We start from the raw sequence: 12818 nt of genomic DNA, 5'->3' as shown, positions 1-12818 counted from the left end.
GGACCTTCAACATCACAAAGTCTGCCCAATCTTCCTATCGACGCTGCCATCATTCCCAATTTATAGACAAAAAAACAAACTCAGAGAAGCTAAGTGACCTGCCCAGTGCTGCACAGCTAACTGGTCTGCATCTCAGATCTAATTCTCTTGGCTGTAAAATCCTCAAACTGGTCCCCAGAATGAGGTCTTGCCCGTAATTTCTCTCTGATGGGGACAGTGCCTGGTGTGAATGCCCCATTTCCCCAGCGCAGTGATGGCAGGGATGTGGGGACGAGTGCGAGCGTGGAGCCGGGGCTGCTTCTGCTCCTGGTGTGTTCGCAACACAGGTCAACTGAGCTGCTGACAGCGATCAGTGCAAACAGAAAATAATAAACTCAAGAAAAACTCAGTCCAAAGATGTATTTTGAGCCAAGATTCTGCCTCCAGCAGAACCCCTCGTTGCCCTTGTCTCCAGGGTCCCCCCGGGCCACGGAAGGCTCAGCAGGTACAGCCTGCACCCCTGACTCACATCAGTTCAGGCCGGAAGCGGTGGATGATGGCACACAGGGCCAGGCCACTGCGCCAGGATGTGGTCAGGTCAGTGACCTCGACGTGCTGGTAACCTTCGGTTTGCTGCTGGCACCAGGTTAAGAGCTTGCTGGGCCGGATGTCTAGCTCTGCAGCAGGGGGAGACAGACAGTGGTGGAAAGAGTCCTGGAGCAGGTGCATCGGAGCTGCTTCTTGAGGAACATCGAGGGAGTCATCAGATAGAAGGTGGCACTCCAGGAAAACAGAAGAGGGCCGTTTCAGGGGAAAAATCTAGAAAGGCCTGGCAGGCTGTACACAACAGGGGCAGCAACAGTGGTTAATGTGGGAGGGGAAGGGAGGGTAGGCTGAGAAGGCCGGGTGCCCAGCGGTGGGGAGGAGCCGGTGTCTGGGCAGGCGACAGAAGCCAGAAAGTCCCCTCAGCAGGATGGTGACCCGAGCAAGGCCAGACCGATGCTGGAGAGTCATTCATTTAACCATCCCCTCCCTCCACTAGGAAAAGAGTGCAGCACATGCAGCCTGTTATCTGTCTGGGGAGACAAGATCTCCATACGGGAAACAACAGGGAAGGAAAAGCAAGGCCCAGTGAATCAATTGCACAGTTCACTTTCATGTCCTATGTGCTCGACACATATTCACGCCTTTACAACCAATCTGAGGTTGATGTTGTCCTTGTCCCGGTTTTACAGATGAGGAAACGGAAGGACAGAGGAGAAGTGCCTGGCCAAGGTCACATGGGTCATAGCAGCAGAGCCGAGTGGGCTGCCAGGCCTGGGCCCCCAAAGCATTCCCCAACCCTATACCCCTGCAGCCTGGCCGAGGACCTGGGGCGGTGGCTTACCCCTCCTGGAGAGGCTCATGGATCTCCTCACCGAGCCCAGCCTCTCGAGAGGGCACGGGTGCAGCTCCTTAGTGATGTACAAATGCTTCACCTACAAGCCAAAGAGACCACACAGCTGCCCACAGGTATCTCCCCAAAGCTGGTCTCGGGGCCAGCCCTGCTTCGACTCTGCGTCTACCAGCCCTCTGTCGCTGGAGGGCGTGACTTCGGGCAAGAGGTCCTGGGGAACATGAGATGCTGAGCAACGGACCTCAGCTGTCCACCCAAACGCAGGGGGACTCAAGGGTAAAAGCACAAGATTGGCTGATTTTACAAACATCACACCGTTCTTTGCGCTGTTGCCAGAAGAAGTTGGCGGCTGTGGGTTCCTGGGTCAATGGGAGGAAATGGGACTGCAGGACGGGGAACTGAAAGGACCTGACAGTTGGTGGAGCAGACTCTGCTGAGAGGCGTGCTTAGCGACCCCTACTCATGGTGACAGGAAACACATCAGCGTGTGCACAGATGAGGACAGACGCTGCCTGTGTTCTAGTTCTTTCCTGCAGGCTAGAGAGATGCTGACTCTCTTGTCTCTCGTGGCTCTCCTAGAGAGAGGAACTGGTCCCACAGCTGAGCCAGGAGTTATCAGCGGCCTCAGCCCTAGGGATGGGGCCAGATTTTCCATGGCCTCCCACCCACCGGTCAGGGCAGGGTGACCCAGATGGAGCCCAGGGGAGGACTTACCTGATGGGGCCGGACACAGCTAGAGTTAAGATTTGGGTACCGTGTCCCTGGGTCCAGTGTGTACTGCTCAAAGTTCTTGTTGATGTTCTCCGGAGTGGTCTGAGGTAATAGTCGGTAGAGACTCTCTCTAGGATGAGGCAGAGCCCGGGGGTCAGGGACTGCTCTGGCAGCCGCATGCCTTCATCCCCCCAAACTCCTTCCCCTGCTCTTAAAGATTTAGATGTGTTTGTGTACTTCTTCCCTGCAATGCCTGGCCCCCGTGGTTCCTGAGACTCACACAGTGGGAGACAGTCGAAGGACTAGGGAGAGGGGGTGGACGGGGTCCAGCGGCAGTGATGCTGGCCTCCTTCCCCGAGCAGAGGGCAGGGACACCAAAGCTGGCAGCTGAGGGACCTGTGGTTTTGCTAGAACCTCCATTCAGCCATGCTGCCTCCTGTGGCCTCCTGTCCCCTGTGACCACAGGCCTCCACACCCAAGACCCGCAGAGGCCAGTCCTCCTCCCCCGCCCCACCTGCCAGTCTTGTCTTCCAGTCCACCAGCTGTTACAGCCACGTGGCCAGCAGCAGGGGTCTGGGAGGGAGCCCAAGGTCTCAGTAACAGCAGAAGAGGCCTAAGAGATCAGAAGCCCGGGCAGCTGAGACTTCCCCTCAACCTCTTTCATCTCACAGCAAACTGGCTGTGTTGGGAACCCCAACTTTGGGGCCACTCCAGATCAGGATTTCTCTTTTGCATTCAGATCCTAAGGTCCTGGCCCCAAGAGAAGTCACTGGAGGAGGTAGAACCTAACACAGAAAGTCTCCCTGGGATCCTGATGATCAAATCAGGCCACATGTGAGAAGGACAAGAAAGAGCACAGAGGCTTCAGGTTCATCCAGGAGCCGCCTGATGGCCAGCCCTGCTCCCTTCCTGTCCAAGCTGTGGAACCAGCATGCCCTGCCCCTACCCACCCCCACGCCCAGCTGGAAGCCCGGCAGCAGTACTCACCTTTCAGCAAGCAGCTCCAGGGGAGGGGTGCCCTGATCCCAGCTTTTCACCATCCAGGCTGTGTCAAATGCTGCCAGGAAGCCCCGGGCACAACCTGTGCCCATGGGCCAAAATGGCTAGAGAAGAAAACATGCAAAATTCCAGTTGGTTCTCATGCCTCCCATCCCACTCCCCAGGCTGCTATCCCGTTCTCTCCAGCACTCAGTGTTTGCCCAGCCTGTGGGAGGCACGGGAGGGAGTGTGGGTCGACAGAACAGCCCCCTAGGATTTAGCACAAACACGTTCAGCTATAGCAGCAAGTCACACATAAAAGGGGCTGTGTCCCAGGAATGGAAAAACTGCCAGGGGTCGGGGGTGGGGAGGAGGCTCAAACAAGGCACAGGCAAACGCCCCCCACCCCAACCCAGGGAGATGGAAATTGGGAAGGTTTCACAAAAGAGTTGCATTTATGCTGATTTTAAAGAATGGGTAGGCTTCTAATCTTGATCCATTCAAGAGCAGCAGTGTGGGCAAAGGCCTGGTAGAGGAACAGAGCAGAGTAACAGGAGGGAATGCTGAGAAGGGAGACAGTGGGGTTGGCGGGGGGGCCGATCACAGCCCACACACCATGGTAAGTGAGGGCTGGTCCGCCAAGCTAAGTTCTAACTGAACTGTCCCCTGGGCACCCAAAGCATGGTTTGGAATTTGACTCTTACTTGGGATAAATAAACATTTTTTGGTTACTGCTTACTTTAAAGATAAAAATGTAACCCTGCTGAAAAAGTTGGTTCAAGCTAAGGATGCTTGCAGTTGCCGATGCTTTGGACAGCATTCTGAGCTGGAGGCCATGGAGGGAAACTGGACTTTGGGGCCCACATGTCTTTTTGTCCCCTCTATGATCTCTCTGTCGCAAGGCCCCAGAGATCTACCCTTGTGAGGAAAAAGTTGTGGCCCAGCTGAGGGGGTACACGTTCTGAAGAGACCTGCCCATGCAGGCCAGAGTAGGGCTGACTAGTTTCCTACTCTGACAAAGAGGTCAGCGCGAAGAGCCCAGAAGTGCAGAGAGGAAGACACCATGAGCTCCTCTGGGTCTGGTGAAAGGTCAGGCCAGGTGCAAGCTGGAGGCCAGGACAGCCTGGCCAAGTCCGGCCCACTGGCAGGGAGCCCGTCCTTCCCCTGGCTGCGGGAGAGCAGATGCCACTGGCCACACCAGAAATGCAGGGATCTGTCTTCTACCGGGAACAGGGTGGTTCCAAACCCAGATGCTACCTCGAGCAAGCTGTCGCCCACCAGGGCCACGAGGAGCTGGTGGGACTGGCGCTCGCGCACCACGGCAGCGTTCTCTGAGGCGTACATAGAGGTGAAGTCGAACATGGCCACGTCAGGCTGCCCGTAGTGGTTCAGAGCGAAGTCTAGTGATGGCAGCTGATAATTGGTGGCGAAATCTGCGGCCTCACGGGCGTAGGAAAGCAGGTTGTCCTGGTTCACGTTCTCTGCGCACAACAGCATCTCTGTGTCGATGTAGTCCTGGGGAGAGAACGAGAGTGCAGTGTGGGAATCCACCCCCGTAACGGGCAAGCGTTCACACCCACATCTTTGCAAAAGAACTTGGAATGGTTTTGTACAGCAAAGCTAAGCAAAACAGAAACTCAGGGCCAAAGGAATCAAGAGGAACGAAGTCAGTCATCTGTCAGGGTTGACAGAGCTGTGATTACGCCTCACACTTGGCTTTGAGCTTCCTGGCATCCAAGGCAAAAGGGAAATGTGATCTATGGCAGTGCTTTCCTTATCAGAAAGAAGGAAGCATAGACATTCCTAGGGAAGGAAATTTTTTTCCTGGCACTAAATTCTAAAAGAACTATCTCACGTCGGAATTTTGATAGAGAACATAGTGTCGTAATAACCAGCTTACTCAATAATGGTCTTGTGGTAAATACAGAAGTATATTTTACATGGCTGGTTCTTGTGATAACTTTAAGTACAATTAAAAGATGAGAGAGCAAATAAGAAATTGTGATTTCATAGCAGGCTAAGCTAAGCTAATATGATCCAAACATGCTACGTTTGGTGGTCAAGCACGACCAGAAAAGGCATGAATGCTTGGCAGAGCTCTCAAACCTTCCCTCCAGAATCAGCTCTCTCTTTTCTTGAGAGGCTAGGGCCGCTCAGGGCTCTGCTTTGCTCTTAAAATGTAAACGGTCACACTCCTTGCTAAAAGGAGGAGGGTCCTGGCTTAGAGGTGAAGGAGATCCATTCCTGACAGACGCTGGCAGTGACCTGCAGGACATCCCCCAGAGTCTAATCTGCTCATCATACGACTAAGAAACTAGAAGGCTCTCCTCCCAAAAGGTGACACAGAAAGTGCAGATCCCAAGGCAGGGCAGGGCGTGGGCAAGAACCAGTATATAAGACTAACACAGGCCTCAGGGTTATCCAGAGCCAGAGGTCAGATTCCACCTTTGCTTTTCACTGAGCAAATGTGGGCAAATTACTGAACTTCTCTGAGTTTCCCATTTTCTCATTTCTCATTCTGGGAATAAAAAAATCTAGTTCACACAGTGAGGACCTAAGGAAATCATAGACATAAAATCCCTAACCTGACTCCTGGCACATGGTAAGTGCTCAGTAAATGGGAATTTCTGTCCCCTATAATTTATGACGGCACAAAACATAAACGTATGGTGAAGTACGCTTCTGGACCATTCCTCACCCACACACCAACAGGAGCATTTAGAAGGCATAGCCACGTCAAGAAATACAGTGACCCACTGTGTCAGTTTTCCTAGTAACCAGGATTTCAAATACCTTGTTCCAGAAATTTTTTTTTTAAAGATTTTATTTATTTATTTGACAGACAGAGATCACAAGTAGGCAGAGAGGCAGAGAAAGAAAGAGGGAAGCAGGCTCCCTGCTGAGCCAAGAGCCCGATATGGGGCTTGATCCCAGGACTCTGGGATCATGACCTGAGCTGAAGGCAGAGGCTTTAACCCACTGAGCCACGCAGGTGCCCCAACACGCTCACCAAACTACGTCACCCAGATCGTACCCAGCACTGGCCTGGGAGCCCTGTGTCAGGTTGTGGCGTTCAGGCTGGAGCTCTCGCTATTCACGTCTCCTTTCTCACACCTGTTCCTACAGTCACATGACCAATCCCCTCCCTTGAAGGTGTGGAGAGGAGACGGGGATGGAGAGGTCTTGAAAATACCCTTCTTCAGAGCATGCTGTAGGTAGGCTGGCTGACCGGTGAGTGTGAGCACTGCACAGTGAAGGTCGCTGGTGCTGGTGGCCCGGAGAGGAGCATGTGTTGGCCTGGGAGCCCACCTGGGCCAGGACTGCTGGGTGGAGCCATGGGACCTTGTTGGCAGGAAGTTCCAGGGGAGTGGATGGATACAGGAGTGGGACCACAGGGACGGGGTGAGAACAAGGACAAGGGAGAGAAAGGGATGGGACCCTATGGAAAGTGGGCAGGCCTGGAGAGGAGAGGGCGTTTTAAATTAAGACAGAGGCAGGAGAATGAGGGTGGGTCCCATTTTCCACAGGCACAGGTACGGAAGAGAGGCTGTGTCCTAGGCAGAGAGGAGGGCCAGTAGAGGGAGAAGCATCAAGAATGGCCCAGGTGGGGAATCTGACAGAACAGTTGCCCCATGTACTAAGCTGAAAAGAATGCTGGAGACCGGAGGAGGTCAGGCAATGGCTTCCAACGAGGGTGGGTGCAGCATTTGGAGACCAGCTCTGATGTGTGCTCACCTTGCCCATTGGCAACAGCGCTTCCTCACACAGTGGCAAAAACAAGCCTGCTGCATCTGGGAGCCCTAGCCTGTATGTATACGGCCCAGCAGAGGCAGGGCCCGGCAATGGTCCACCCTCCTCATGACAGAGAGCAAGAAGGACAGAGCTGGGAGCCTGGAGACATGGTTTCTTGAGGAGAAACTTCACTCTCCCTTCAGGAGCCATGGGAAGCCCAGAGATCAGCAGGAATAGATGGGGAAGCAGGTCAGTCAGTCGATACACATTCACTCAGCACCTCTGTGTGCCCCTCGGAAGATGCTGACACATGCAGGGAGAGAAAGTGAGAGAAGACTTGCCATTCCTCTGGGAGCATGACAAGAATGTTAATTTGAGTGGCTCAGGGTAGATGGACCAGCTCCCAGCTATGCAAATGCCACAGAGCTTGGCTGGACACGGGGAGACTCAAGGCCAGAGCTCCTGAACCAAATGGCCATCCAGCTTTCTCATGTCCGGCCTGGGGCCTGCAATTTCTAGCCAAGAATTCCTATCTTATACGTAGGGGGCCCTGCAGCACTGGCTTGGAAGATGCCCCCAGAATCTGTGAGGAGAAGAAAAGCCTTGGTGAGGACACCCACAAGCCTGGGATCTGCTCCCAGCTCCCCCACAGTCATGATGGAGTCACAGTGAGTCACACTGGCCCACCTGTGCCGTGACGGAGAGAGGGGAGTATGCAGGGGCTACGACAACTGTCAAAGAGTTGAGTCACTGTGAGCAACGTGTCGTGGTCTGGACAAATGCCCAGGGATGCCCTGAGGGAACCTTAGTATCCCAGAGGCTGGAGTACTCAGCCAGTGAAATAGGAAACCCATGTCCAACTCTGCCTGATGCCCTAGGGTTGGTGTGTGGGGCCGACAAAGCCCTCCTCCGTCCCTCCTTTGCAGAGATGCCCACCATGCTTATAGCCTTGGACACCAAACAGTCCTTCACTATCTGCCACAGGCCTCCCGATGGACAAGGCAACTTCGGGAGGGATGCCTATGGAGCAGAGGGAAGAAGGGGACCCCACCCCACCTCCCCCAGACTGGGTCAGCCAGGGAATACCAGACGTTGAAACCCATCGCTCACACATCTACTAGCTGTGCCCAGGCAGCCTCCTGCACCCCCCATCCCACCATTCACAGCCTCCTGTCTGCAGCTCAGGCTCTGAGCAAGGAGGCGGCCCAGGGGATGGCTGGGTTACTCATGGCACCTGGCCGGCAGCCAGCACAAAGTGGCAAGAGGACAGACGTTCATCTCCAACAAGCAAACGTGAATGGTCACCATGTCGCCCAGGCTGCTGGCTGACACCTGTAGAGCAGGCTGACTTCGGACGGCAGGATCCTTATCTTGAGGTACCAGGCAGCAGCTGGGGCAGGAACAGAGGCTCTGGAAGGGTTATAAACTTGCCCAAAGAAGCTTCCAGTTCAGGGTCCCCAACTCCAAGTGCTTTCTTCCAACCTGGTGCTCTTTTGAAGATGCAAAGGCAGGACACAGAGGCCAGGAAGCCAGCAGGACAAAAAAGCAGGTATCCAAACCAGACAGAAGTTACACAGGGAATCCATAACCCCCCCTAGATGGGCCGGGCACTGGGACAGCTACTCTGTACATTCTCTCATTTACTCCTGCAAACAACCCTTTCAGACAGAAACCATTATTCCAAGTCTCTGGAGAAGGAGACTGAAGTTCAGAAAAGCTAAGCAGCTTAGTCACAGTCCTGAGTTAATCCACCACAGAGCCAAGAGTCAAGTGGAGCCTTTCTGACCACGAGAAGAGACAGCTCCCTGCCACCCCCATGACAAGAGGGCCACCAAGGGAAATTCACAAGCGCATGTATTCTCAGTGCCCCAGTAGAACAAGGAGCCTCCATTGGCCTCCAAATGACATGGGGCCTCTCCAAAACAGGGGCAGGGTTGAAAGAGACCCCACCGATCTCTTGGGGGCAGAGGCTTACACAAACACCTGGGTGTGGGTCTCAGCCCAGCCCCAGGCTCTCTGCAGGAACACGTCCGCCCATAGTGCTGTGGGCTCCTTCATCCAACACTCACACAACAACATGGAGGAGGAGAGCAGTGGGCGGTGGTGGTTCCTTCCCACCTCCCCACCCCTTGCTCTTGCACATGCTGGGTCGCAAAGGGAAAGAAAGGACATGGCAGCCAAGAGATACGTACATTAATGATGACACCTTTGTCAAGCAGGCTCTGCTTCTTGGCAGTCATGACAAAATAGTGGGTGCAGTCCTTATAGTAAACAATGTTCTCAAGATCAATCCCTGTGAAGAGAAGCGTGCATGGACTCAGTCTGACTCCCGAAGGGCCTCACCCCAGCACAGGTGTCATTACTTACCTGCATGTATTTACGTTAGGCAAGTTTTTAAAACATACAAGCCTGGAAAAGATAACACTGAGGGCTAGAATTTACCCATCTCCACACAGCTAGCTTTTAGCGTACCACTAAGACACTGTCTTGGGGTTGTTGTTTTTTTAAGATTGATTTTAGAGAGAGGAAGAGAGAGAGAGAGCACGTGTGCGTGGGAGCAGGGGGAGGGGCAAAGAGAGAGAGGTAATCCTCATGTTGAGTCCTCTGTGAGTTAGGAGTCTGACACGGGGCTTGATCCCAGGACCCTGAGATCAGGGTCCAGACTCTACAGTCGACTGTTCCACCAAATGAGCCACCCAGGTGTCCCAAAGACACTATGTGCTTTTTAAAATTAAGATATAATTGATATATAACATGGTGTCAGTTTAAGGTGTACAACATGTTGATTTGATATATTTATATACTGCAATATGATGAAAACACTTTAAAAAAAGAAAACCTCAAAGTCCTCAACGGCGGAGGACCCGTATTTCCAGGCTAGAGCAAAGTGCTACAGAAGGGCCAAGAGTGGTCCGGGGCATGGCACCAAGCAACAACAGAGCTGGGACTTGAACCCCAGCCAGTCTGATTCCAAGTCCCATCCACCATGCCCCGTATGTGGCCAGAGATTCAAAAAGCTGGGTGAATTCTTTCAAGACTGTGCTAAGCAATGTTTCTACTATCCCCCTTATGTGGGGGGGAAACCAGATACCCTGGCAGGAACAACTCAGTTTAGAGGCCTGGGTTGTATAGCTTTGCACTTTCCAGCAATTGCCAAAATACTTTATAGACTAGGTTTCTGCATTTAAAAAAAAAAAAATGCTGTGAGAGCTTAGCTCAGTGGTTCTCAAAGTGGGGTCACCCTGGCTGGCACCATCAGCATCACCTGAGAAGCTAGAAATGCTAAGGATCAGGACCGTGTCCTGGATCTAGTAGATCAAGAAACGGAGCATGGGGCCAGCAATCAGCACTTTGACAAGCCCCACAAGGTGATTCTGATGCACATGCCAGTTTGAAAACCACTGGCTTAGCTTCTCCGAAGGGAAAGGAAGAGACTCAAAACTTATCAGTGGTTGACACAGGTGTGCTGGGTAACCATAGGAACCCCTTTATTACCATTAGGTAGGAAATAGCCATCAATGCAGAGGGCCACCCAGAGAACTGGAGGAAATTCATCGTTGTCACTGTGCAAGGGGCACTGTGAAACAATGGCCAAAGGTGACTATCACAGCGAAATTCAAAGGAAACTCATTGAAACATTTGGAAAAACATACTCAATGTCCTGTCAGGATATTTGGTGGTTTGTTGAAGTATTTATCTTCTTAGCTTTTGAGAGGAACGGAGGGTTGAACTCATTCTTAAATCGTGCAGAAGAACACAATATGCTAGAAGAAAATATTCAAAATCGTGCCACGTGGTCAGTCAGAGAGTCGGACAACGAGCACACATCCTCGTGGCCAGGGAGCAGCATGGTCTGCTCAATATGGAATCCCATTCCAAAAAACCCCACTGGAAAGAGTCCAGCAGGAGCAGTGTGCTCTGTAATGGTCAACAGCCAAAAGGCCTCAATCAGGGACCAGAGCACGTCTGCCACAAAGGGCCAGAAAGTAAGCATTCCAGGCTTCGCGAGCCATCGGGCCCACAACCATTCATGGGGGAGCCATCATGCGCAGCGACATGCGTGACCAGGGGTGACGGTGCTCCAGGAAGCTTTTGTTTATGGACCTGGAAACCTGAGTTCCAGACAATTGTTGATTTGCCACAAAATACTCTTTTGCTTTCTCTTCGGCCATTCCAAACTATTGAGACCGTTCTTAGCTTGAGGAGAGTATGGACCCATGTGGCCAAGCACAGTTTGCCAGGCCTCCCATTTGGATGTTTGGGGGCAGAGATGTATAGTCCCTTCACGAGCCATTCTGCAGCCTGCAAAAGTGACCATTGGGGGGGATGTGGCTGCAACATGGACAATATTTACAATGCGATGCCACATGAGAAAACCAGAATCACAAAGAGTACTGACACTCTGCTAAGAGCTGGAGCCAGGTGGAAAGGGAGGGTACAAGTGGACGGTTACTGAAAAGCAGTATATGGCAATGAGCACTATTTCCGTGCTAGGTGATGCTGAGTGTGGATGATTTATTTTTAGCATAAAAATTTTAGGGGCACCTGGTTGGCTTAGTCGGTTAAGCGTCTGACTCTTGGTTTCAAGCCAGGTCAGGTCACGATCTCAGGGTCATGAGATTGAGCCCCAAGTCAGGATCCCTGCTCAGTGGGGAGTCTGCCTGAGGATTCTTTCTCCCTCTTCCTCAGCGCCTCCCTCCCCCTCTGTGTCTTCCCTGACTCACACCCTTTCTCTCTCAAAATAAATAAAAATTTTTTTAAAATTTATTTAACACTGTTGTCACACTGCCTTTCAAGGAGAGATACAGATTTTTAAATCAGGTTAAAAGAAAAAAATCTGGAATTTACTTAATTGGCAGCAGGGTTCCATCCCTCTTTCTCCTTACCATGCTTTCCTTCTCTCCAGTCATTGTGACTGCCAGACATGCTAGTTGTTTGTTTACTGTCCCTCCCCAGAGAGGGGTCTTGTTTTGCCCACTGCTCTTTCTCAGGCCCTTGAACAGCATCTGGCCTCAAGTAGGCAATCAACAAGTATTTGCTGAGTAAATGAGTATCTTCAAAAGATTTCAAGGCCCACAACTAGGAGACAATTGATGCCTGGGGGTGAGTACACATTCCCTGGGTTTCTCTGGATGTTCTTTATGCTGAAGGACAGTTGGCACCCTGAACCAAAGCACCTACACTTCTTCAGGGACCCACCCAGGTTGCTGGCTCCCTCCTCAGAAGGCTCCCTAAAGTTCATGCTGCATCAGGCACAGACCGATCTCCACATCAGGGTGGTTTCCCTGGGTGTCCATCACTAGACAAGGAGCTACTTGGGGAGCAGATCATGCCAGCCTCAACTTTGTATCCCGTGATACTGAATACCAGCACTGAACGGGCATGTTGAGTAAATGCTGGGTAAATATATCTTTATCCATTTTGACGTACAACATCCAGAACTTTCCCTCGAGAATCTCTCTTGTCCTTGAAGGAATCTGCCCATTTCTATCCTAAGGAGAAGTCCCTGCTTTCACTTAATCAGAGTTGAGTCTCCCAATCCCAAGAGCTGGGAATGCCCGGCATGGACAATGGTTTGGTTTAGAGAAAGGTGAAGGTCCCACCTGTTTCTTCTTTAAGGTCCTGAAAAAATTTCTGGTTGAAGATGAAAGCCACGCCACTAATCTCTTCCACCTTGGCCTCAGCTGTGCTGTTTCTGTTTATGAAGTTGGCGGTGATGGCAATAGCCAACTTCCCACGGAATTCTTTCCTTCTGAACCCTGCATGAAGAAAAAGGGGAAAGGAGAGTCTTTCTTCTGCATTTGGTGTGAAAACTGAGAAAGATTATGGAGGAAGCTGTCCTCAGATGCCTCACAGGCCAGTGAACCCAGAGTTCTGCCTGGAGAACGGGGCAGGTGGACAGGCCAAGTTTTGTACCCCAAGAAGAAATCCATCCCCAGAGGCTTCAGTCAAGGGGACTTTCCCCCTTCCTAAAATCTATAGGACCAATTATTCTGGTGAGGCTTCTACAGACAAAAGGCTC

At 52.0% G+C, this 12818-nt stretch overlaps 1 protein-coding gene across 18 annotated transcripts in view; it reads right to left on the bottom strand.

Annotated features, from left to right (window-relative positions):
- MICAL2 (microtubule associated monooxygenase, calponin and LIM domain containing 2) overlaps positions 1–12818 on the bottom strand; it is a 213252-nt gene that overhangs the window by 112549 nt on the left and 87885 nt on the right. For all 18 annotated transcript variants that reach the window (XR_006385669.1, XR_006385670.1, XR_006385671.1 and 15 more), the window contains 7 exons: positions 12400–12555; positions 8989–9089; positions 4322–4579; positions 3074–3189; positions 2090–2216; positions 1367–1457; positions 509–656 (listed from right to left, as the gene is read on the bottom strand). Coding sequence is in view for 14 of the 18 variants with exons in the window: in XM_044258839.1 (XP_044114774.1) it covers positions 509–656; positions 1367–1457; positions 2090–2216; positions 3074–3189; positions 4322–4579; positions 8989–9089; positions 12400–12555 (997 nt within the window). In the remaining 4 variants the exon portion in view is untranslated. The remainder of the gene's footprint in view (positions 1–508; positions 657–1366; positions 1458–2089; positions 2217–3073; positions 3190–4321; positions 4580–8988; positions 9090–12399; positions 12556–12818) is intronic.

Source organism: Neovison vison, chromosome 7 (assembly GCF_020171115.1).
Source record: "Neovison vison isolate M4711 chromosome 7, ASM_NN_V1, whole genome shotgun sequence".
NCBI lineage: Eukaryota > Metazoa > Chordata > Mammalia > Carnivora > Mustelidae > Neogale > Neogale vison.
This window is presented reverse-complemented; position numbering and strand designations above follow the sequence as displayed.